This window comes from Phragmites australis, chromosome 3 (genome assembly GCF_958298935.1).
Source record: "Phragmites australis chromosome 3, lpPhrAust1.1, whole genome shotgun sequence".
NCBI classification, from domain to species: Eukaryota; Viridiplantae; Streptophyta; class Magnoliopsida; order Poales; family Poaceae; genus Phragmites; species Phragmites australis.
Window position 1 is genome coordinate 4,067,811 of NC_084923.1, and position 26,112 is coordinate 4,093,922.

At 44.0% G+C, this 26,112-nt stretch overlaps 3 protein-coding genes across 7 annotated transcripts; all 3 read left to right on the plus strand.

Moving 5' to 3' along the window:
* Positions 1-210: 210 nt before the first annotated feature.
* Positions 211-13,239, plus strand: LOC133911649 (putative ion channel POLLUX-like 2). 4 transcript variants are annotated; one of them, XM_062353983.1, is made up of 26 exons: positions 211-428; positions 523-620; positions 685-797; positions 1,645-1,910; positions 2,225-2,296; positions 2,430-2,505; positions 2,650-2,748; positions 2,840-2,994; positions 3,111-3,215; positions 3,346-3,432; positions 4,285-4,369; positions 4,449-4,596; positions 5,106-5,182; positions 5,271-5,351; positions 7,709-7,900; positions 7,987-8,100; positions 8,239-8,331; positions 8,432-8,558; positions 9,677-9,753; positions 10,121-10,168; positions 10,310-10,379; positions 10,447-10,520; positions 10,615-10,725; positions 10,927-11,005; positions 11,449-11,620; positions 11,709-13,239. In XM_062353983.1, exons 1-26 carry the CDS (start codon positions 211-213, stop codon positions 11,713-11,715), a joined length of 2,844 nt encoding a protein of 947 aa, XP_062209967.1. In that variant the 3' UTR covers positions 11,716-13,239. The 4 variants fall into 4 exon arrangements, 3 of the variants coding, with proteins under 3 accessions (XP_062209967.1, XP_062209969.1, XP_062209968.1); XR_009908678.1 differs by having other exon boundaries at positions 213-428; positions 11,513-11,620; XM_062353984.1 differs by having other exon boundaries at positions 213-428; positions 523-599.
* LOC133911651 (uncharacterized) lies at positions 12,183-13,313 on the plus strand. Its single transcript, XM_062353988.1, has one exon. The coding sequence runs from the start codon at positions 12,183-12,185 to the stop codon at positions 12,849-12,851; it is 669 nt and encodes a 222-aa protein (XP_062209972.1). The 3' UTR covers positions 12,852-13,313.
* Positions 13,314-14,013: 700 nt separating this feature from the next.
* On the plus strand, positions 14,014-24,838 carry LOC133911652 (glutathione reductase, chloroplastic-like). Of its 2 annotated transcripts, XM_062353989.1 has the most exons (11): positions 14,017-14,484; positions 16,551-16,776; positions 16,890-17,168; positions 17,250-17,426; positions 17,524-17,577; positions 17,666-17,814; positions 18,269-18,332; positions 18,409-18,579; positions 18,662-18,799; positions 18,955-19,009; positions 24,540-24,838. In XM_062353989.1, the coding sequence occupies exons 1-10, from the start codon at positions 14,129-14,131 to the stop codon at positions 18,988-18,990; spliced, it is 1,650 nt and encodes a 549-aa protein (XP_062209973.1). In that variant the 5' UTR covers positions 14,017-14,128; the 3' UTR covers positions 18,991-19,009; positions 24,540-24,838. The 2 variants fall into 2 exon arrangements, with proteins under 2 accessions (XP_062209974.1, XP_062209973.1); XM_062353990.1 differs by lacking the exons at positions 18,269-18,332; positions 18,409-18,579; positions 18,662-18,799; positions 18,955-19,009; positions 24,540-24,838 and adding an exon at positions 17,949-18,102 and having other exon boundaries at positions 14,014-14,484.
* The last annotated feature ends 1,274 nt before the right edge of the window (positions 24,839-26,112 follow it).

Consider the following 26,112-nt stretch of genomic DNA (forward strand, 5'->3'; position numbering starts at 1 on the left):
ATGGGTTGCTTGCTACAACAACTTCGGTACAGCGTTATTATGGGCCGGGCCCGGGCCCAATCATCGTACTAATTTTTCTATTTTTTGGGAAAAAGGCAAACACGAACAGGAATGCAACATCAGAAGTCAGATTCGTACCGTACGGTCCCTACAGGATCAGATCATCGGAGAGACCCCCCCTCCTCTCAAAATATCTATCGAAAATAAAAAATGCCGCCCTGTCTGTCCTCGTCCCGCAACCCACTTCTGTTCGGTCAGACGGTCCATCCTCCGCCTTGTATCCCTCGTCCGATACGCCCGAGACAGAGGCGCACGCTCGAGCGAGCCGGAGGGAAGGCGATGAGGTCGCAGCTCGACGCGGCCGTGTCGCCGTCTCCGCTGGCCTCGGTCCGGCGAGCTCTCCACTCCGCGCCGCCTCGCGCTCTCAGGTACGCCGTGCCGCCTGCTTCCATCCGCATCTTGATTGATGTCTGTTATGCGGAGCGAACGCAGAGTCAAAAAACGTGCGCTCTCTGGCTCCAGGTTTCACGCGTTCCCGTCGCGGTTCGGCGTGCGCCACGGCCGCGGGGTTGGAGTTCGCTGCGCCAACCAGCTCCCCGGTAAGCGGTTGCTGTGTCATGGTCTGGTTTATCAATTTCAACAGCGTACTCTATTGCTTAAGATTTACCTAATTACCTTCATCAGGCGTTGGTGTGTTCACCACGGAGACGAGGCAGGATGACAAGGAGGCTCTTGGGAATGATGTACCAATCCCGATCATTGCAGTGGCGAGAAATCTCTTGCGCTTTCCTGCAGAGGTGACTTTCTTAATGAATTATTTGCTGTTGTGATAACTTAACTGCACGACAATTCATATGCATAGTCTGATCCCCTAAGTTGTTATATTAAGGTGCTAGTGGCTAGCATGTGGCCTTTAGGAATTGTTTAAATAAATTTGAACAAGCAATGCAGGTAGCGCCCGAAAAGAATGATACGAGCGTGCGTGTGACTTAGGAAGTCACGGTCTGCTCGTCCGTGTCTGAGTTGGCCGCGGCCGGCCGCCGGCGAGGGAGTCCGATTAGGGTTTGGGGTCCCGTTGGGCCTAGAGGGAGGTCTGGGGCGGCGGCCGGCAAGGCGGGGGGGGGGGGGGGGAGGGGGGACTGAGGATGGATGGCGAGGCAGCCGCCGGCCGGGAGGTGGAGGACCGCCAATGGCCGGTGTCGATGGCGGGGGCGGCAAAGCAACTGCCCGACAATACCGGGTTAACGTGGTGGTGGCAAAGCCGTTAGAGATGATGGAGGAGGGCGGGGCGAGGGCAAGCACGCCGGAGAAGGAGGAGGAGGAGGAGGAGCACGAGGAGGGCGGGGGGGGGGGGGGGAGGGAGCCGTCGGAGGCGAGGAAGAAGGAGGCATGCTAATGCGCGCGATTGTCGTTTTGCTTTATGGAAGGTTCTTAATTTTAGATGGTAGGATTACTGTAGCTGTGTCCCTAACAAAAGACCACTGTAGCTGTGATAGAGTTAATGGTCCACTAAAGAAATGGAAGAACATGCAATGACTCATAGGCTGTATTAATGCACCTTCTGTTTAGCCAGAGCACTTTGCAATGAATAGTCTGTTTAATTCACTTTCTGTTTGCTTAGTTCAAGTTCTTTCCATTTTGCAGGGAAACTGCAATATGGCTACCATTCTAATCATAACATTCTGCGCTCTAAGCAGAATTGTTTCTGGCCAGATGCAGTTGATGATGAATTTGCTCCTGTGGACGTCGAACAATATTACACGTTTGCCATTTGCTTGCATATCTGATCCTATTAGAAAACCTGTGCCTCTTAAGCTAGATGTGACTTTTCCACCAGTGCGTGACATCGGATGGAGTATTTCACGATTGTACTATCTATTCAATTCACAACTTGAAAGGAACATTGCCTTGTAAGTGTTGTGATGTATCTAACTTGAAAGGAACATATATCTTCGGTATAATGCCATTAGTCCTCCTATGCCATCGAATTTTTTTTGCAATCCCAAAATAGGTCACTGACAGGTGGGCCATGGACCCACATGTCATGGACACATTTTGGGATTGCAAAGTTTTTCAGTGGCGTAGGAGGAATTCACCAGTATTTTGTTGTTGGATTGTCAATATTCTGCATCCAAAAGTTAATCAACTACTTAGTTACACATAGTAGCCAAAATTGTTGCTGACAGTAAATTAACTTCTTACTTTGTCTCGATTATCTTTGTAGGTCTGTTATTACTCTGCTCATCACATGCTTTTCCTTTGTTGTTTTTGGTGGATTCCTATTTCATAAGTTCAGGTTCGTTGGTTTTTCTTTGAAATTAAATGTATTTTCTTATTTGTTTTTCTCTGTTTATCTAGGAGGATATCCTATATCCTCAGTAGTCACACTCACATACAAATATTATGAAGTATCTTGGTTTATAATTTAGGAAGAAACAACAGTCTTTAGAGGACTGCTTTTGGGAAGCTTGGGCATGTCTCTGCTCATCATCTACTCATCTAAGAGTAAGTGGGAACTGGGAAGGTATTGCCAGTTTCTATGACTATAACTGTTTTTTTTTTTGTACTGAGCAGGTTTGATTAAACATTTTTGAAGATTTTTTCCTTTAACAATCCTTTTTAATTGTCCTCTTGCTTTCTTTTGCACAGCAAAAGACACGTGTTGAGCGTGTTATCGGGTTCTTTCTTGCTATCTGGGGTATATTATTCTATTCTCGTTTGTTAAGCGCAATGACGGAACAATTTAGAGTGAGTTATTGTTTCAAAACACTGTGAATCTGAAATGAGAACTTGTACATGATTCCGGTCCTTCAACAAATAGTTACCTGGTTATGCACAGATCCAGATGCATCGGGTAAGGGAAGGAGCACAGGTGCAAGTTATTGAGGATGATCATATCATCATTTGTGGAGTCAGTAGTCATCTGGTGTCCATATTAAACCAACTGAATAAGTTCCATGAGTCAGCGATTCGCTTAGGTTCCGCTACAGCAAGGTAAGTGAAGGGCATAGTTACTATTCTGGTAAGATGTATTTTTTCTTCGATAACAGATAAAATCTGTCTATGTGATGTAACATAGCTAATTGCTTTTTGTTTTTTAAAAATGTAAGGAAGCAGAGAATTCTTCTTCTATCGGATCTTCCAAGGAAGCAAGTGGAGAAGCTTGGGGATAGCATAACCAAAGATTTAAACCATATTGATGTCTTCACCAAGAGGTAAAGGGATTACTCACTGCCTTGTTGCTTTTCTGAAGACATGCCAACTTGCTTCAATCTTTCTACCTTTGCAACTATTATTTTCTTTGATATATGAAAACTCGTCGGGACTCCACTTTTTTACTTGCAGTTGTAGCCTTAGCTTGACAAAGTCATTTGAGAGAGCAGCAGCAAACAAAGCAAAGTCTATAATCATTTTGCCATCAAAGAATGAACGGTATGTATATATCATAAAGGCATAAACTTTCCAATTTACCGAAGGTAGCATAGAGTAAAGGAACAAGTCTACCATGCACCCGCATCCCCAATCCATATTGTGACCCAGCCACTATCGCCCTCCTGTGGCACCTTTGATGACGTTATTGCCGCGTGTTGTCTGCCTCACATTAAAGTGAGGCCTCCCCGCCACTACAGCTGGAGAATATAGAGAGATGGAGGTGGACGGCTGGCACGGCTTTACGTTGGCATGCTGCAAATGTCCACTTATACTTCAACAGCCTGCACCTCCAGGTCTCCAGGTTCCTGCCCTCCCTTCTTTTTCCTTAGTCTCCTCTCCTCCCTTTTCTCTCCTCTCCCCTCCTCCCCCTCCCCCCTCTCCTGTGTGCCAGTTGTCCACCTAGGCACCTTGCTTCCTGTCTAGTGCCTTATAGAACACTGATAACGACCCTCCATGTTTGCCAATGTACAGGAGGTCATTCAACTCATGCCAAATAAGATAGCAGTGCTGAAAATCCATTGGGCTAATATTGGATGGGAAACTAGTAATTTTCCCCTTGGGAGTTTTTGAACTGAATTGCTTGAAATAAGCAGCTCATTAATCACAGCGAGAAAAATCAAATATATAATGAGAAACTCTTTGAAGTGACAACCGGTGCATTTTATGAACGATATCTGATTTGCCACTTGAATATATGTGGTATAAGCTTGGTTTTACGTCAGCCTGTCATGGTTTCATTACATCATCATTATTTATTTATTTGCAACATCAGTTGGTGCAAACCAAATCCAACTGGTACCTGTAGCTGACCACTTTATTTATCTGGAATCCATCTTGATGAAACCTGATCAGATATGAAGTAGATACAGATGCATTTCTCTCTCTATTGGCTCTTCAACCTCTTAGACAAATTGCATCTGTTCCTATCATCGTTGAGGTATATACAAGTTCCACCATCTATACTGTTACTTTTATCTATATTTAGACCTTTATGTATATATGTTGTATCAATGTAGGCTTCTAACTCGACCACCTGCGAACTTCTGAAATCAATCACAGGCTTAAATGTGCAGCCAGTGGAGATGGTTTCTTCTAAGTTGTTTGTGCAGTGCTCTAGGCAAAAGGGCCTTCTTAAAATCTACAAGCACTTGCTTAATTATCGCAGTACTGCTCTTATCTTACTGATATATATTTGCGCATACATTTCTGTTTGAGCTATCATACAGATTGTTTACCCAGGTGGCCTGCTGAACTATTTTCGCCATTCAGTTTTCATATTACAGTTTTGCTCAGAATTTGTACTGTAACAGCATGAAAGCAAGTCGTACTGTAGTGGACAAAAGTAGTGCATTAACTACTAATTTCACGCTTTCTGACCAGGTTACTTTCTTTTTCAAAACCATTTTTTTGGCAAGTTCTGGTCAGAGCCGTGCGGCAAACTTCTGAAATCAGCACATAACTTATGGAGTATTGTACAATAGTATGAATTATAATGTGAATGTTAGTGCAATACCTTGTCTGCTATCTGCAAACTGTTCAGATATTGTCACGTTTTTATGATTTTACCATGCTTCATCTTTTTTGAAAATTAGTTTAGCAGTATCCTAGTTATTTTTGGAGTCTAGATGAAGGGCCCAACTTGATATGTCAACTTATGCTGTTTTATCCTGTAGAAAACGTCTTCAACCTTTTCAGCTTTCCTGAGTTAGGAGGCATGAAGTATATGGATGTGAGACGTCAATTCCATGATGTAATAATCTTTCCAATAAGTGAATGACTAAACTCTACAGTTTGTGCCACTTCTTTGTTATGATTTTCCCCTTCATGCTCATGGTCAGGCAGTTGTTTGTGGTATCTTTCGATCTGGAAAGATTCACTTTCACCCAAGTGAGGATGAGTTGCTGAAAGAAACAGACAAGGTATGCAACTTTCTGGATGATGTTTGTCATATTAGGGGCAGCTAATAGTAAAAAAATTTCTGTAGAAATAGGATTCCAGTAGAACAGTGTGATTGTAGCCCTCTACATTTTCTGCTAAATAGTACACATCTGTTAGCTATTCTCTTTGCCCCTTGGCACTGTTGTGTTTGATTCTAAAAGTTTGCTTTAATACAAGTGTCTTAGGAACCATTTCTGGATAAACAAAGAAAAAGAACTCGTATTACTGTTACATATGTTGGATATAATCTTGACTAGTATAGTTTAGTTACGAGTTTGCATGTACATGCTTGCATGTGCACGGTTAGGTGTGAGTTTGGTCGATGCTGTGATGGTTAGCGGAGTCAAGCATGCGCGTATGCATGTAGTATTTATCTAGTGAGCTGAACTAGTCGAGCCTTTCCTGTGGTGGCGTGAAGGCATGATGTGAGTTGCGGATCAACCCAAAATGCAAAGTTGAAGCATGGGTGGTTAGTTAGTGCCAACAACCACGTGAGAAAGAACTTTTGTTACCCAGAAGAACTCACATTTGAAGATAAATGTTTAGCCAGATATAGTAGTCCGGACGTAATGGCGAACAGACTGGTGAAGCTCTGGGAGTTAGAGTGAGATCCCGCGCTAGCTCATCTGGTGAAAGATTGGGACTTCAATGTGGGGAATCTGGAAGCAAAGAAATAATATGATCTTTAAAAAGAAGCAACCTTCCCTTAACTCTTGGAAGAAGACCTTTGCCGATGAAGTTCTACTTTAGGCTAATAGAATCAAGGAAGACTTACGAACTGAGTTACTAGAATGGACAATCCCGGTTTGCCCTAGTTAAATCTCTACTGTTAATGACCTGCTGGCCTCTCCCTTCCTCTCTCTTTTTTTTTTCTGCTCCTGCCCTGGAACTTTCGCTCATTTTTGGGTTTTGTTTAGTCTTGCTTTCTTTGTAATTAATTTTCTCTTTTAATAAAATTTCTCAGTAGGGGACTCCCTTGCTGAGTTTACCCCCTTTCAAAAAAAGTTAGTGCCAACATGTGTGAGAGATGGAGTTAGACCGTGTGCATGTGCATGGTGCACACGTTGATCTTAGTGGGTTGGTGCATGTAGTGTGCATGCATGGTAGTTGAGTAGTGTGTGAATTTCATTGAGCTGTATAAATAGAAGTTACAATGTATGACAAAGTTGAGAGGTTTAGAGTGATGAAAACAATAGAAGAAAAGATGTAGTTCTCAGTGTTGGAAACTAGTTTATCAAACATAGGGGTGGGCTTTTGGCCCTTTAAAGGGAGTCGAAGGCTTGTTACGGTGACGCGCGCTTATGGGAAACTGCGCAATATCATTAACGTCAACTGTCATTTCAGGTACAGTGATAGCCTATTTATAGCTTATACTCAATCACTCCTTGTTACAATTTACATCATTACTTCTCTAACTGCTATATTCCCGGTATATTCGGGGGTAATTCGGTACATTCCTAAGCACATTAGCATTTTTACAATTTCACCCTTCACCATCATCGGATTCCGACGAACGTCACCCCTTCAGCCTGGCCCTCGAAAGTCTATCGCAGACGCGACCTTCGACGCACCCTTGACCTGCTTTGGCATGACATCGCGAATCGGCCTTCGGCTGACCTCTGAAGGCCCCTCATAGGCTCCGCTTGCGATGATGGCTTCAGCGCTCCCTTCGGGGTATTTCCTGAGGGCGATGTGGGTAGGCCCTCGATTGGTCCGAAGGCCTGGTGCTGCCTTCGTCACTTATCCGAAGGGCCCCTTTGACCGTAAGCATTATTCTGAAATAACACAACTGTAACCTTTATTAGTAATCTATATCCATTAGAGGTTTTCGACTCACCATCCGAAGGGGACCCGTGAGCCTATTCCCCAACACTCAGCAACTCCAAATCTCCCTGAGTGTGTGTTCTTGTATTCATCTTCCTCCCTAGTGAATGTTTGTGTTTGTTTGAGATAACACAAGTGAGAGGTAGAGAGATTGGAGTTGATAGATTCAATTCCAACAACCTAGAGAGTGAAGGGATGGATGTTGTAGTTTGCAATTGTTGCACTGGTCATGAGAGGATCCTTGACATCTAATCCCTCTGTTCTTTTTATTTGACATTTTTGACTTTTCACGTTCAACTCTCAGCAATATTTTTATATCTTTGTATTAATGTATAGTAGTAAACTTATAATATTATGAAAGTATCTTTAATGACAAATTAGTAATATATTTTTCATGTATCTAAAGTTTTAAGTTTGATGGTACGGATTCTAGTACGTCAAATAGGAAAAGAATGGAGAGAGTAATTTCCTAGTTGCTGACATGATACGCTCTTGATTTTTTTTTTATACACAGTTGCTTCTTATCGCTCCTGTTCACGGGAGGGGAAAACCGCACTATAGAGTTTTAAGTCTATCAGAAGGAACACAAACTTCAAATCATTACTCGGAGTCAAGAGAGGACCAAATATTGTCTAGTATGAATATTGAGCTTAAGGAAACACGATGGAAGAACATTATGAAGCGGCCCTCAAAATCATTCTCCAAGGTAAGGTTTTATCTAACGATGTATGTATCTATGGGATTTTTTTCCCTTTCAAATTACTGGGTTCATCAGTGGTTAATGTTTTGCAGAGCAGTGATTATATGCTGGGACCTAGGGAATGTGTACTTATTGTTGGTTGGCGGCCAAAAGTTACTGATATGATACGAGAATATGACAATTACCTTGGACCTGGTAGTGTAGTGGTACGCATAATCACAATGAGAACAAGGAAAAAAGCTGTTGTACTTGACATTTTAATTGTAGCAAAAGAAAATGATGATACTATTCCTATTCCGAACATTAGGGTGGAATTTGACTAACAAAGTCACTTCAATTTGCAGGAAATATTATCAGAAACCCCTGTTAAAGAGCGGAGCAGTATTGTCAACCCCCTCTTGCAGAGCCAACTTAAAAATATTAAAGTTTGTCATCAGGTATCTCTTGGTCTCTCCCATTATGTATGTGCTTGTACAGACACCAAACGATCTTGGTCTCAATTATCTGTATTTGTTTTTGTGAAACTTACTATTACAGATGGGGTGTCCTTTGAACTATGATACTTTGAAGGAAGCAATAATCAATATTAGGAAATCTGCCAAGTCTGATAAAAATATCCCACTTTCAATTGTCGTTATATTTGACAGAGATTGGCTCACTGGAGGTATGGGTGTCAGTAAAAGACCTATTCTATCTCCCTATTATTTACATTTGAGGAAAATGTGCCCTTTTGGTTCTTCAACTCTTGCCGGAGTCTTATTTTCACCCCTAAACATCAATGCCTTTAATTTAGGTCTCAAAATTTCAAAACCATGCACTCACCCTAAACCACCCCAGTTTTGGTTCTACATGGTGATGATTGAGATCCTTGTTTGAACCACCTAATTTACTGAGCAGTGAGCATCTTTCTCTCTCTATGTGTGTGCGAGCGCATTGGAGGGAGAGGAGGAATGGGAAAGTGGGAGAAGGTGAGAGAATAAAAGGAGGCAGTAGTCGCCGGTAGCCAGAAGGGAGATCAGGGAGTGGAGAGAGACTGAGGATGAAGAAGTGGGGATATTTTTACTTTTTTTCAGCCATTGAAATTTGCCTCCTGCTGCCTGGAAGAGGATGAACTGGAAAAAATTGATAATGTGGCAACCACATCACCCAAAACACCCACCAAACCATTATTGGGACATAATTTCCACTGGCTTTGACATATATGGTGTGATTGGTTGCCCGCATGTGTTGTTGTCTGTATGAACCATATACGCAGGCTGAGTGGAAGTAGGCTGAGCGGAATCATGTTTGTTGAAAAGAAGAGTATTTGGTTGGTTGTATCTGTTTGGGCAGACTGAGCTGAGTTTCTATCTGGTTGTCTGAATCTGAGGTCACATGAGCGGATGCAAGAGCTGAGATTCTGATTGGTTGCTCGTTTGAAGGCGGTTTTGTGATACTGACAAGTGGGTCTGCCTGCATGAGCGGATGCAGCAGCCTGCATTTGCCGGGCCAGGTTGCGTAGGGAAGTTCGAATACCCTCCCAGGCTAGGTTACGGGCGTACATTTGCATCCGCTGGGCCAGGCTGGAACAGTGCATGCGGGCAACTAAACACGCTTCTCTCTGAGATATACGCATTCGCCGAGCCGGGATCCATTCATGCGGGCAACCAATCGCCCCCAGACGGGACGGAAAGGAAATTGTGTTGAGGTTTAGGGTGAAAGTTAAACTCCAGAAAGAGTTGGGAGGCTTAAGAGCTACCAAAAGGGATGTTTCATATGTGACTCCGTGTATTGTTTCTTCAGATACTGCACAGGCTGATAAACAACTGGCATATACCCTTCTTCTTGCTGAAAACATTTGTGAGAAACATGGCATTAAGGTCAGTTCTTATTGCTCCTAAAAAATATAATGTTTAAAATGCGCTAAGTGGATCACCATGTTCTCCTCAAAGTTTCTGTACTTCTGTAGTGCTTTGCTTTTGGGGCGTATTCATTTACTTGTGCTGTCTAGAAAGATTAAAATTTGAGTCTGGAATCAACAAAATCATTACTTAATAAAATAGAGTGCCCATTGCAAAAACCTACAACTATTTTGGCACTTAGTTGTAAAAACTACAACTTTTTCATCGTGGGTCTACATGTCATCCTCTGGCAACAGGTGGACCCACGGTTAATCCTCCTATTACATGCTAAAAGAAACACTAGTTTCTTTAAACTAGCATATTTTCACTTGTATGTGTTCTTCAGGTTGAGAATCTTGTATCAGAAATTTCTGACACAACACTGGGAAAGCAAGTAAGTATTTTCGTCAGTTACTCAGATCAAAACTATTGAATTTGGAAGAAAGTTCTTGTTTGTATATCCTTATTCTATTTTTTATTGAATTCCTACTTTGTAGCTGTCGCACAACTTCTTATTTATGTGCACTTTATGCAGATATCTAGAATAAGACCCACCCTTTCGTTTATTGGGGCAGAGGAAGTAATGAGCCTTGTGACGGCACATGGTTAGTTATCTTGGCTGATTTTTTTTTTCTTTGAAGTGCCCTATCTGATGATAAAATTGAAATGTAGTTGCGGAAAGCAGTGAGCTGAATGAAGTATGGAAGGATATTCTGGATGCTGAAGGTGATGAGATCTATATTAAGGTAATATGACCATTGGTGTTTCTAACACATTGATGCTTGCTTGTGATCAGCCGATCATTAAAGCACCTACCCTACTGCATGTGCTTCCTTTTAGGAAATTGGACTGTACAAGAAGGAAGGAGAGAAAATATCATTCTTGGAGCTTTCTGAAAGGGCAGTTTTGCGTCGTGAAGTTGCAATTGGTTATGTCAAGGACCACAAGCAGGTCAAAATTCTCTTTATTACTTGTTTATTTATGTGGAATCGATGTTCTCGAAGCACAGAAGGCCTTGTTAAGACCAGGCTCTAGATTATAGATTCCTGATTTGTGTAGGCATCAGCCTCTTTTGGTTTTTGTGAAATCAGCAGCCCTAATTTTTATGGTATTAATAATGAATTAATTCATATATTTTTATTACCATCGCAGCATATAAATCCCGTCGATAAGTTGGAGCCACTCTCTCTTGAAATGACAGATTCGCTCATTGTGATATCTGAGTTTGAAGGTGAACAACCAATCGTGATGGACAGAGAAACTTCCACATAGAATTTTCAGCTTGCGTTTCCACTGTATTTGACAGCTATTGCTACTATGAGGAGATGTCGCATTGCCTGTTTATCATAGTGCTCTTTCCATTCAAAGGGGAAACAAAATATAGTCCAAAGGGTTCGTTTCAAAAAAGAAAAAAATATTCCAAAGGTCATTTCCTCCAATATTGTTTGCCCCTGTAGAGAACTTCTATGTGGCAAATTTTTTTAATCTTTTGCTCAACTGAAGAATCTTCTTTTTTTTTTTTATATATCTGTAAACATAGTTTAATTCACACAGTCAACTTGTATGATGTAGCAATCGAATAAACACAGGCGAAAGGAAAGTTGATTGAGTATATGAGTTGCTGTTCCCTTCTGACTAATGAATAACAATGTATGCTTATATTTCTTCTTGTAGTTAGATATAATCAATTGGTTGCGGTCTCGTTGTTTCCTGTGGGAGATAAATTGTTCTCTGGCAGCAACGTAGGCAATTTTTCTTCAGCTTTAGCTTCATCCACCATCAACCATAGGACATCTTTCTGCAGCTATGGCGTTATGAGATCTGTCTTCTCCAGAGCAATCAAGAGGTAAGTAAAACATTTATTTTCTCTAGCCTGTCCATATTTCTTATCTGCGGTCTATGGCCGTCTTGCACCTTGACATTTATACATGCAGGGAATAGTACAAAGATGAGAAAAATGATGGTCCATCCAAATGGGGAAAGCGATGAAACTTCAGGTTTGACGACACCTCGGTATAACGAGGTACCACTGGTTGCTGCATACGAGAATGAGATCATCCGTTTCCCTGAGGAATTTCGGTTGTGTGACCCAGAAGCTTATGAACCCAAAGCTGTCTGCATTGGGCTCTACTTCCATTCACTGAGGTACTCCCCAAACATCAGGTGAATGGAACAACACAAGTGCTGGTGCGACAACAGATTGTTGAAGGGAAGCAATCAAAGCCTGGAACTTTTGGTTCAATAGTTCCTGGTTAGACTGACACAAGCAATCAATAAAAAGCCGTTCGGGCAGCTCTATGCAGAACCAGTTACTATGTCAGATGAGGAAATCGGCTTGATGCTTCTGTTTGATGGATGTTTTATTGTCCACTTTTTGTTAAGGCATGATCTGAGGAGGGGCATGGAGTATGAGTACTGGGCAATTGGATGCTGAATATCTGTACGAGGAATATGAAACTCTCCAGTGGGAAAGGCCCTGGGAGTGGGGCTTGGTTGCCATCGACATGCTCCTAATGGAAAACCAGATACCTTTCATTGCTGTCAGAATCTTGTTTGAGATTCTGAAGACAGAGCATGACAAAGCTGTTGACCTGACGGCATGTGCACAAAATATGTTCAAGAACTATCTTCCACCTGGAATGCGCACCTCGACAAGCCCAATACACTGCAGGGATGTGCGCTGCCTCCTATACTTGCTCTACTGGTCCATCCATCCAAATCCGAAGCTAGACAACAGACTGATGCAGCCATTGCCAGATCCACCTACATCTGGCATGGATCCTGCAAAGAAGCTTGAGACTGATGGTATCAGTATCAGGAGAAGGCAGCAGTGGTGGCCTTTCAGTCGTTTTCTGGAGCCGTTCAGCTTCATGGACATCATTTTCAGTCACGGTACAGTAGAGATCCCTCAACTGGAGATTAGTGACACAAGCATTCAGTTGCTGCAGAACCCCATCGCTTTTGATAAGTGCTACCACAGCGTGACGTCCCATGTGACAAATTCATGGATGCCCTTAATGCCGATTCCCAGGACATGGAGATGCTGCGCAAGAAGAATGTTTCTGATGTCCAGTTGACCACTGCACAACCAGAACTCTCCTTTAGGATTACCTCAGCAAGCTGATGGTGGACGTGGCCTTGGTACAAGGAGACCAGAGCCATCTGGAAGGAGATGCCGATGCCAGACGCCCTGCTATTTGCAATATTGATGTTGGTTGCAGCAGCATATGTCTTGCTAGTGTTGTACAGGTACATGTCTTCTTGATCATACGGAACCGTGCTAAGGTTTCGTTGTTCACTCGTGCAGTACCCCCTGTTGCTGCTGTAAGCTGTATGTCTTAGCCAACCAAAGTTATGTCTTGTTTTGGTGTACGCTTATCATGCGGTTCTTCAGGCTTATTTTCGTGATAGCTGGTTAAATTTTATCTGATGCATGTGCTGTAAAGGTCCGATTTGAGGAACCGACCGACAGAGAACACACTGTAGGCGAGACTGTTCTCGAAACATTGTAAATAAGTGTAACCAAATTTTTGTTGGGAGAGTTGGATCCGAACCCTTAGGCACTGTTTGGAACTTTTAAAATGTCAAAGTTTCCCAAGAAAATCCTCCTACTCAAAGTTCCAAACTCCTGTGAAAAGCCTTTTTATTTAACTCCTGTGAAAGGCTTAATTAACCTGTGAATGCCATAACCTTTGGATCCAAGCAAATCACCATAGACCAAGTCAGATACAAACTCTGGGGCTTGGTCGGTCCAATCGGAGCCAGAGGCAGCTGAAACTCTTCCATGAGCAGCTAAACAATCCTCTGCTTTGTTGCACACCACGTGACAGATTTTTTTTCTACAATTACAAGGTGATGTATGCACATCACATTTACATATCTACGAATACGTCTTTATCATACATGTACGATAAAAATCACTCATGTGTACATAAATTATATGCACTAATTAGAACTGAATTGAGTCATGCTCACATCTCCATCATCCACGAGGTGGTCGTGGATGCAGCCTCTAATCTCCCTATAGCGAGCACCAAATTAATTTTCAACCTGTCAAGACCTAAAGGGTGAGGTTAGATGGACATACCGATAAAGAGTAAAGCCTTAAGGTCCGTTTACGTAAGGCACTCTGATTGTTCAACAAATACGCCTTCAAAGTTGAGTTGCAGGATCGAAATGATTCCCGAAGCGTACGCCTTCGAACGAGAAGGAAAGACGGATGGAAGAGTATGGAACGTTTCGTCCTCTCCACATATCACACGACTCATCCATCATCTCGCCTCCGTCTCTCCGCTTCTTCCCCTCCCCACACTCTAGGAAGCGGCCTCGAAGCGGAGAGGTCGACGAGAGTGCCATGGCGGCGCGCGCGACCCTTCCCTTCTCCTGCTCCTCCACGCTCCAAACCCTAACCTGGACCCTCTCGCCTCGCGGTCCTCTCCCCCTCCGCCGCGGCTTCCTCCGCATCCCCTCCCTCCCTAGGCTCTCCCGCGCTCCCCGCCTCTCCCGCCGCCACCTCTCGGCGTCCGCGACGGCCCCCAATGGTGCCTCCTCTGAAGGGGAGTACGACTACGACCTCTTCACCATCGGCGCTGGGAGCGGCGGCGTCCGGGCCTCGCGCTTCGCCTCCACGCTGTACGGCGCCCGCGTCGCCGTCTGCGAGATGCCCTTCGCCACCGTAGCCTCGGACGAGCACGGCGGCCTCGGCGGCACGTAAGAGAACGCTTCTTCTGTTCATGTATTCCGTGAATCTTTGCTCGGTCTGATTATGTCACTGCGGCATAGTTGGCTTCGGTTTTGCATTTTCCATTCGCACAGTGGGCTGAACTTCTCGTGGAATTCTTCCAATTGGAGAGTGGCTGCCTAGGAAACTGCTGCACAATCATTCCATTGCATTTGATTGCTAGTGTTGTTTGGTTGAGCGATTTTATAGCAGGAATGGCTTATTTAGGGCCTGTTTTTTTTTTTTAATCATATGATTCTAACAATCCAGATTTTGATTCTCATAATCTAGAATCTAGATTGTTAGAATCTGAATTGTGCAATCTAAAACAAACATATATTGATTATTATAATATCCCTTCTCTCCCCCTCCCCCCCCCCCCCCCCACGCTACAGACTCGCTTTCTTCAACAGGTCGTGATTTTCAGCAGCAATGTGTCGCCCGTCCATCACCTTCGCCTCCAGCTCCTTCTCCAAATCCAGCAGCGCATCCCCCCTCTCGTCCATCTTAGCACTCCGGTTCTTCTCCACTGCCTCAATCTTGTGAATGTCCGTAGTGAAGGTCTCCTTCTCCGCCTCCAGTGCCTCCCGCCGCGAGGGGCCTGAGGTGAGCTTAATCGCCTTCGCCTCCAGTTCCTGGGCCTCCTTCTCCGGCTTCCTGGGGCCTTGAGAGCGGAGTGGGTGAGCTTGTAGGGGCAGCCGAGCATGCGGAGGACGTGGGCTAGGTCGTCCTCGAACCCGACCTCTATCTCCGAGACGGGGAAGTGGAGGCGCTCGAGGAGGTGGCGGAGAGCGGCCAGGATGTCGCGGGCGGCGGAAAGAGGCGGTCGTGCCCACGCCGATGGAGGAGGGGGGGGGGGCTGTTGCAGAGGGCTGGTGACGTCAGAGGTCACGGTGGGAGAAGGCGAGGTCAAGGTTGCGCGGGCAGATGACGCTGGGTTCTAGTGACGAGGTGCCCTCGACCGCGGTGGAGGGTGGCGATACAGGTGATGGGGAAAACCACACGATGGAGAAAGAAGCAAAGGGAGAAAAAAAGCGAAACATTATGTTTGTAATGGCAATGGTGGGTAAATATGTGCTATAATCCACAATCCACAATCTATAATCATCATTTTTCTGGATTATGGATTATGGCATAATCTGCCTCTAGATTGTGGAATATGGATTGTAGAATCGACCTGTTTGTTTTTGATTCTGTTCTTAAAATCAGAATCTTGGAATCTAATAAAAAACAAACAGACCCTTAAGCATGTGCGTTGGAGAACTACACCACAGACTGCTGCGTTTTTGTGAGGAGCAAGTTTGTTATTGTAGTAATATCTGCATTAGTTAGTTTGGTTGGGTACATATACCGAGAAGATTCTATGTTATCTCTCTAAACAATAGCATGATATTTGTCGTCATTTTGTCATCTAGGGATAGAGCCTGGGGATGTTTCTTCCTATGATGGTGACGTTACATGAGCGTTTAAGTTACATGATTCCCACATGCACAATTTGTTGTTATTATTACTTTTGTCCAGCACAAAAATATTGCCATTTGCAACTCTGATAAAATGCTTGAAGTTTTGTGGTTTCTACTTCAGTGTAAGTGGAGGAATTTGATTGGATGTACCATCACAATGTCTCACCTTAAGAAGTTGCACACCCTTTTGTGCTGCCTGTACCGCTGTAATGTAGCCAACTTTCCGCATTGCTCGGGCATTTGTTAGTTAAATTTTTTGAATATCAGAACTGAGCCCATGCATTTGATGACCCTCTACAAACTACAATACAATAGGGTCAAAAGGACATCCGGAAGTGTAGTTGCAGAATTTACCAAATGATTGCAACGTGCTTTTTCTGCATTAACCATTAGCATAACACGTTTTTCTATGAATATCTTATAGTTTGTCAATTCTGTGTTTGCTAATGATTTCTTAGCACTTAGCAGTCAGCTCTATGTTCAGCCTTACAATATGCTACTTGTTGAACTTTGATGTATAGTGAACTCCTACCACTTTGCTTTACTGTCCGAAGGGCATGCATAAGAACCTTTTTTTTTTTTTTGCATCACAGATGTGTGCTTCGTGGTTGTGTTCCAAAGAAATTGTTGGTGTATGGATCCAAGTACTCTCATGAGTTTGAAGAGTCTCATGGCTTTGGATGGACGTATGAGACTGAACCAAAGCATGACTGGAGCACTCTCATAGCCAATAAAAATACAGAGCTGCAGCGCCTAGTTGGTATCTACAAGAATATTTTAAACAATGCAGGAGTCACTCTAATTGAAGGCCGTGGAAAGGTTGGGTGATGTTTGTATATCAGGTTAAATTTTGTATAAGACTGTTTTCTGAAACGAATACTGTAAAGGGAGGTGCAGCTGCTGATGCATTTTTTTTTTTTTGCTTAGTACAGATAGTTGATCCTCATACCGTTAGCGTGGATGGTAAGCTCTACACTGCTAAGAACATACTAGTTGCTGTTGGTGGTCGACCATCGATGCCAACTATCCCTGGTATAGAGCATGTTATAGATTCTGATGCTGCATTGGATTTGCCATCAAAACCTGAGAAGATTGCAATAGTGGGAGGCGGGTATATCGCGCTGGAGTTTGCTGGCATTTTCAATGGCTTTAAAAGTGAGGTTCATGTGTTTATTCGGCAGAAGAAAGTTTTAAGAGGGTTTGATGAAGAGGTGAGCATACATTTAACATTCATAACAAATCAAGTGCTTTGCGCTTCCAAGTTATTTTTATCTTTTGTTTTGGATTCACAGGTTAGAGATTTCATTGCTGAACAGATATCTTTAAGGGGCATCACATTTCATACTGAACAGACCCCTCAAGCTGTAACTAAATCGAATGATGGTTTGCTATCTCTGAAGACCAATAAAGAAACTATTGGTGGGTTCTCACATGTAATGTTTGCAACAGGTCGCAGACCAAATACAATGGTAGTACCATAGAGCACTTGCATTTCAGTTAGTTAGATTTTATACATATTTAGTGATGGATTCATTCTAATTCCTAACATAGTTGCTATCCTTGTAGAACCTTGGACTGGAAGAGGTTGGGGTCAAAATGGATAAGAATGGTGCAATAGTGGTAGGTGAAACAATTCATGGAGTCAAATTTCTCTAGTTTTGTTTGTTGCTATGTAATGTTTGGAGCTGTTGCAACAATTTTGTGCTAGGTTGATGAGTATTCTCGAACATCAGTTGATTCAATTTGGGCTGTGGGAGATGTTACCAATAGGGTCAACCTGACCCCAGTTGCACTGATGGAGGGTGGGGCATTTGTGAAGAGTGTATTTGGCAATGAACCTACCAAACCAGACTACAGGTATACATATTTATCATATCAACCTTGGGAACTTTGAACAGCACATGTTTGAGGGAATTGGTTGTTTTGTTGTTACACAAAGGCTACTTAATCATTTGACCCTGAATGAGTCCCTCTGGTGCATTTTACTGCAGAATCATCATGAGCACAATCTCCTTTCCCCCCTTATCCCCTTCCACCATGCTGACAATCCTGTTGTGTTCTTCTAGTATCCTTTATTTGAGCATGTGAGAGTGTAGTTTTTCATCCTCAGCACCTGATTCAATACAAATAGATTTTTGTATTTGGTCTCTCTTAATGTTTTTTTTGTGCTGATGGCGTGATTTGGCTTACGCGTCCAGCCCAAGAAACTCTGAGATTGGCTTTCTACTGAAAATCATAATTAATTTCACTATTTTGTGGTTATCATTGTTCAATTGAGTACTCTTTAAATTCGCATTACCATTTTTGACAGTGCTGTACCTTCTGCTGTGTTCTCCCAACCACCAATTGGACAAGTTGGTCTTACCGAGGAGCAGGTGACGATCCATGGCATGCATCTAAATGCTAAAAGTTATAACATACAAAGAAAGTCAATAGATGCATACTATGCAGGCTATCGAAGAGTATGGAGATGTAGATGTCTTTGTAGCCAACTTCAGGCCTCTCAAGGCCACTCTCTCTGGACTGCCTGATCGTGTGTTAATGAAGATTATTGTGTGTGCTACGACAAACAAAGTTCTAGGAGTGCACATGTGTGGTGATGATGCACCTGAGATAATTCAGGTCTGCGTGATTTTGTACTTCGTTACTCACCATTTCTATTTCATCCTTGACTTGTTTCTTGAATGTACACATTTTATGTCAGGGAATTGCAATTGCTGTTAAGGCTGGGTTGATAAAGCAAAATTTTGATGCCACCATTGGTATTCACCCAACATCTGCTGAGGAATTTGTCACAATGAGGAATGCAACTAGAAAAATTCGGAAAAATACTGCAGCTCAGGTCCACAATGCCATCCTGAAGTGAAATCTTGCCTTGGCATAATAGCATATTTACTGGGAAATATATGTTCTGAAAATAATTTGCGTTCAACTAGAACTGTTATTGTTTCTTGTCTTTTATATGTTTGGTTACATCTTTTCCCCTTGGAATTTCAGGTAGAATCTAAAGATGAGGTTGTAACTAAGCAGTAGATGTCATTTTACGTAGGAGGTAAGCTCAGTTCTTTTAGGTTTGCATAGAAAACTAACTTTCTTCTTTGCTTGCACATTTATCTTGGAGCAATGGTAATATTGTCTTAAACTTATTTAAATTAAAAACAGCTTAACACCTCTTTTGATGAATTTTGTTGAGGTGATTGGGATTTAAAGTCTTTATGGTTGATTGGTATCAGCTCTTTGGTCTTTCATGCCACTAGTCTGGACATGTAGCAAAACACACTTAAATACCATCTTGGATGAACTGAATTATAGGTGGTTATTATTTCTTCCATTCTATTTCTTTGAATGGTGGATAAGTGAACTAGTAATTGAAATAAATTCATAATTTGCACCTCGTGGTGTTTTTCTTTTTCAAGAAAACACCTCTATTGATATCAATTGGAGTATAGGAGGCGTACTTGCCCTCCACTTGGAGGCTCTGAGCAGCTATTTAGGTGGAACTATGCTTTATTGATGCTTGATTAAACCGAGTGCTACATCCTTTAAATAGATCTAAAGCTTACAAATAAACTCCTAATCTCCCATCTTAAACCGACTAAAGAATCCTATCTCCAGCTAAAGAAGCTAACCAAACTAACTAAGCCTAACAAACTCTATCTCAATCGGATTTCCTAACTGCTTGCCGAAGTCCCAACCTCCTGCCTGGTACGCCCTTGCCGTTGTCTCCTATACGTCCGTCCGACAAATGCATCTACAACACTTCCGCTTGCCTAGCGAAACAGTTCGTCCTCGAGCTGGAAGTCAGGGTATTGCTGTGTGAAGTGATCCAATGCTTCCCAAGTTGCATCAACTAAACTGCGGTCAGCCCATTGCACCAAAAGCTCCCAATTGCCGCGATTGAGTTGTGAACGAACAATGCGCGCTGGCTCCGGTAGCACCCGTCCATGCTTGATATGCGGCAACCTTACCAATTCTGTTGGAGGATCACCGTGATGCTTCGTCAAGAAAACCACATGAAACACATCATGAATGCGAGCACGAGGTGGCAGTAGCAGGCGATACGCCACCGGACCGATGCATTCAGTGATCTGGAATGGACCATAATAGTGAGGAGCAAGCTTCCCCGCTGATTTATTTGTAATTGCTGCAGCAGTCCGATGTTGTAAGCGTAGCCAAACCAATTCGCCTATTGCAAACTCAAACTCCCGATGATGATCATCATACTAAAGCTTCATCGCATCCTAAGCAAGAAGCACATCCCTATTGTGCAATTGCTTGTCCCTATCATGCAACTGCTTGTCCACGACCGCCACTCGTGCCACGCCTTGCTGGTACGCGATCAACTTTGGCGGCACGCGACCATAGACCACTTGGAACGGCGTTGTCTTCAGAGACGTTTGGAACGAAGTGTTGAAACAATTATCCGCCCACGGTAGCCAACACAGCTAGCTTCGGGGACGATCTCTTGCCAGACACCGCAGATAGACTCCCAAGGTGTAGTTCTTCACTTCTGATTGGCCATCCGATTGTGGATGGAACGTTGAGCTTAGCTACAATTTAATCCCCGTAAGCTTGAACAACTCCGTCTAGAAGGAGCTTACAATTGAACACGGTAGCCAACTCCGTCCCCGCAATTTAATCCAATTGTCGATGACTTACAATTGAACACGGGAGTCCATGGAGGCGCACAACGGTATCAAAGAAAGCCTGAGCCACCGACACATGTATCGGTGTCCCAAAGCAATGAAGTGAGCGTACTTTGAAAATCGATCCACCACTGTTAGGACCACCGATTTGCCACCCACCTTTATAAATCCCTCCACGAAGTCCATCGCGATGTCTGCCCACACCGCCCTTGGCACCGCCAACGGCTGAAGGAGATCGACCGGGTGTAGATGCTGCTCCGTCTTATTGCCCTGAAAGATCATGCATCTTTGGACAAATTCGCGAACCAGCTTCGTAACATGCATGCTGTAGAAGGACGCACACACATGATGCAAGGTTTTCTGCACGTCTTCGCGTTCAGCTCCGTGAGTCGTCGTCAGGATCTTTGGCCAAAGCGTGCATACCGCCGGCACGAAAATCCGGTTCTTGTGCACGATTAGGCCATCGACGACGGACCACTCAGCTTCGGTCATGCCGGCTTCTATCTCCGTCTGCTTGGTCATAACCTCCGGTAGTTCAGTTGCCTCCCGACGAACTTCCTGAAAGAGCTCGAACTCCGGTATTGACATTGCAAAACTGATCGCCTTGTCCTCGTCTTGGCACAATAGGGCATCAGTCGCCACGTTCTACTTCCCTCGTCGGAACTCGACGTCGAAATTGTAGCCAAACAGCTTGCTCACCCACGTGTGCTGAGGAATTGTTGACAATCGTTGGTCCAACAAGAATTTTAGATTGTAGTAGTCTGTACGCACGAGGAGCGGCCACACCCATAGATGGGGCCTCCAATGGCGCACCGCCTTGACGAGACCAATCAACTCGCGTTCGTAGGAGGTGAGCTTGGCATGGTGAGGGGCTACTGCCTGACTAAAGAAGGCGATCGAGTTGTCATCCTGGTGCAGGATTGCCCCAAAGTCGGACCCAGACACGTTACAATCCACTATGAAGCGTTGGTCGAAGTCCGATAGTTGCAACATCGGCCCCTCTGTCAGTAATTGTTTTAGAGCTTCAAATGCATAATCCGACTCCGTCGTCCATGCGAACTCCTCCCTCTTAAGCAACTGTGTCAATGGCCAGGCCATAGCTTTATAATCTTTAATGAATTTATGATAGTACCCCGTGAGATCGAGGAACCCACGCAGAGCGCGAACCGTGCACGGTGTTAGCCATGCTTGCACTGTGTCTACCTTGGTCGGGTCCATGGCCACCCATTAATGTGAGACTATATGTCCTAAGTAGGCCACCTGTTCCCCAAATAGACACTTCGATTGCTTGACGGCCAGCCAATGTTTGCGCATTAACAAGAACACGCGCATGTGCCGCCGATACTCGGATCATGACAATATATATGAGAATGTCATCGAAAAACACGAGCACGAGCCATCGTATGAACTCCTTGAGAACATAGTTTATTAGTGCTTGAAATGTAGAAGGCGCGTTCGTGAGGCCGAAAGACATCACCAGGAATTTGTAGTGGCCATGGTGAGTGCGGAACGTCATCTTCTCGATGTCCGGGGTGCATCAACACTTGATGGTAGCTGCTGCATAGGTCCAACTTGGTGAAAAATCGAGCCCCCTTAAGCTCATAAAGCAACTTGTCGATCACCGGGATTGGAAATTTATCCTTAATTGTTTTAGCGTTGAGCGCTCGGTAATCAATACAAAAACGTCACATCATCGTGCTTGCGAACCAAGAGGACCAACGATGAGAAGGTCGGAGTGCTCTCTCTGGTGATTCCTTGTTGCAACATGTCGGCACATTGGCGTTCGATCTCGTCCTTCAGCATCAGTGGATAACTGTAGGGACGGACGACCATTGGCGCAGTACTCAGGAGCAGATGTATGTGATGATCAAACTGCCGATGAGGAGGGAGGCCCTGGGGTGCCTCAAAAATATCTGTGAATTCTGCCAGGAGCATTCCGAGGAGATTGTCGAAGTGCAGTGCCTAGATACAAAGAACCGATGTTGCCTCCATGCTTGTCCACTGTACTCGATGATCATCCTGCCAAAAGGATATGGATAAGCGTTCAAAATCCCATAGCATTGGACCCAGAGTTCGCAACCATTGATTCCCAAAATGGGTTCATACCCCTCCAATGCCAGCACATAGAGATTGATTGAAAACAGTTCTCCATTTATCCGCATTTGCGTGGCCTTGTATATACACGGAACATGGCAGCCGATCACCATTCGCCACCCCATCGACAACCCTGGCTGTGGAACCGATGACAGGCCAAGTCGTCGTGCTGTATGTTCCGCCACAAAAGAATGCGTCGAGCCACTACTAATGAGTGCCGCGTACGTTCTGCCTAGCTATCTCCACCGCCAAGTGCATGGTTTGGCTAGACACGATACCAGTTATGGCGTGCATCAAGATCTCTAGGCCATCATCATGCACATACGCTACGGACTCATCTCCGAGCTCTAGAAGGTAGATCCCCTTAATGGAGCAATGCCGAAGATGCTCCCTTGAGAGCTTCTCGGGGCAATTGAAACAAAGTCCTTGGAGTCGGCGCTTCGCCATCTTGGCTGACGTCAACCGTGAAAATCGTGTGCCAGCAGCTGGGACTAAACGCACCATGGCAGACGGCGCTCTAGGCTCGGTTGGTGTCGTGGCGACGGTCACCCTCGATGCGCCTGTTATGGCCGTTGCGCCCCGGGTGAACTCACTGGTGCGTGGGGGATGGCCTGGCCAAATCGTCGTGCTGGAGTGTTCCTCTTTGGCGTCCATACGACGAGAGAACGCGTGTGCAAGATTCATTGCATCTTCAAGCATCGATGGTCGTTGGAGCTCGACATCGGTGCGTAATGGATTACACAATCTCGTCGTGAATACGTGGACTTGCTGCAATTCTGTTACCTCATCGCATCGCGCAAAGAGCGTGAGGAAGTTCTCCAGGTATTCCTCAATAGTTCCGATGCAACGTAGATGGATGAGTTCCCTGAACGGATTACTACGAACTGGGGGTCCAAAATGGCTATTGACCGATTGAACAAATTGTGGCCATGTTGGCATGCTGCGATTGCATTCCAGCCGGTAATACCATTGGCGCGCCGTGGCCATCATGTAGAACTATGCGAGCCACACCTTCTCATCGTCTGGCGTACGTTGGCCAAGAAGAACTACTCACATCGATGTAGCCAGATGACGGAATCTTCCTTGCCATCAAAATTTGGAAAGCACAGTTTGTGGATGTTGAGACGCTGATCGCTCAACGTGGACGACTGTGGTCACCACCAGCTTGCACTCATTTTGCATCTGGCCTGAGGCACGGGTGTCACTGAGGCCAGAGCTGCCGGCTTCACGGGCCATCTGCTTACTCTACAGATGGTTTACCGCGACATTGATCGATGAAAACTGCGTTTGCATATGCAAGATTTCATCGGTGTGACGATCTACCGTGAGAAGAATCTTGTCGAGCTTGGATGTGATGTTGGCCATGGTCGCATGATCACCCATGACTGATATCGAAGATGATATGAATTAGGGTATAGGAGGCGTACTCACCCTCCGTTTGAAGGCTCTGAGCAGCTATTTAGGTGGAACTATGCTTTATTGATGCTTGATTAAACTGAGTGCTACATCCTTTAAATGATCTAAAGCTTACAGATAAACTCCTAATCTCCCGTCTTAAACTGACTAAAGAATCCTATCTCCGACTAAAGAATCCTATCTCCAGCTAAAGAAACTCTATTGCAATTGGAGTTCCTAACTGCCTGCCGAAGTCCCAACCTCCTGTGTTGTACTCCCTTGCTGCTGTCTCCTGTACGTCCGTTCAACAAATGCATCTACATCATCTGTTGTGTTGTTGAGCATAAATGTAAAACAACTGCTTTTTTATATATTTTCACCGTCACCTAGGAATTTTTTATCAGTATGGTCATTATTTTTCTTATTCATATATAGTTTATGCTGCAGGCCTTCTTGGAGGAAGTGTTTCTGCTGCCGGACAAAAGCCGGTTGAATTTAGAAATACACGGGTGAGTAGCCGTATCGCTAGCAGTTTCTGAGAGATCCATGATAGGAAGCAGAGAAGATGTATCATAGAAATTACTGTTTATCCCTGTCAGTTGAGCTATTTTCTTCTGCCTTCTATTCTTTGAAATAAAATGCAGCAAATGTTTGTTTTACAGTCTGGAAATTTTGTAATAGAGACGGAATGTTGGTAAGTATTCGCTGATATATTTGAGAAACTACTGCTTATTTTTAGGAATTCAGATGACGATCATACCACTTCTAAATATGTTTCATGTACAGTAAACACATGAATTTAGTGTGCACTAAAGCCCATTGCTACTGTGCTTCATCTTGCTACCTTGATGGACTAACATTTTAGGTCCTGTAAGTGTGTGCAAACATTGTAGCTTCCTGATCCAGCCAGCTGCCTCGCCGCTCTTTTGTTAGGCCCCATTTGGAATATTTGAATTTTACATGAATTTCAGAGAGGAAAATGACACTCCACCTTTTCTATAGAATTGAGAGGAATTTCACGTGTTAAAAAATAGGATTAATGTGTATTATGAGAAGCAAGCGTGTATGCCTCGTATGGGTTCCATGCATGTCAATACGTGCGCGTAAACGTACATGCGTGGGTTTGAACGTTGAAGCCCGTGTCTTCGTTTGCTGTCAAGTGCATGCTAATTTAGAATCAGTCGTGGTCAAATAGCTGGGCAGGGTCTTGTGTCTCGGCAGGAACAAGAAATCAGTATGTGGACATTTATACGGTGGACTTTCCTTTGGAATGTCGTAGTGTTCCATATCAGTATGTCACACGGTGTTTGGCTTGGGGTTTGGTCGATCTGGTATTGTGTTATTGAGGTGTGCATGCATACCTGTACTTGGGTACTTGTATTGGTGTGTGTGTGTGTATTCAAATGTATTAAATTAGCTAGGTATTTTAAAGTACACCATAGTTATTTTTAAATTAATCCTTGTATTGAAATAATTCATATGCATTTGGTTTGTTGTTGTTATGGGTTTTTGTGTGGAGATTAGAATTTGAATGTCTCTCAAATTTGAATCTACTTTTAGTTCTCTTCAACTCATGTTGAATGAAATTCAAATTCTTTGAATTCAAGCCTCTCCCGAATATAAGAATCCAAATCACAATTCAAATATCAAATTCAAATTCAAAAACTCCATTTGAATTTAGGCTAAGTCCAATGTCAAATCCAAATTAAAAAATTCCATTTGAATTTGTCTCAAAACCTTTTTTTTTCTCTTTTATCTTTTCCCTCCTGGGCGAAATATCTCTACCTCTCTCTTTTCACACGGCCTAGCTAACCGACCAGTCGGCTCGGCTCCATTCTCCCCATATGCCCCACGCTTGGGCCGCAGACGCGCCGCTAGCGTAGCTCCTGCTCACTGTGCCCGCGTGTTGCGTCGCCCATGTGTCGCCCATCCTGCACCCCCCTGCCAACGCTGTTGCCTTCCTCTTCTAGCGTGATGCTGAGTCACGTTGTCTGCCCGCGCCACCGCGACGATCGATGCA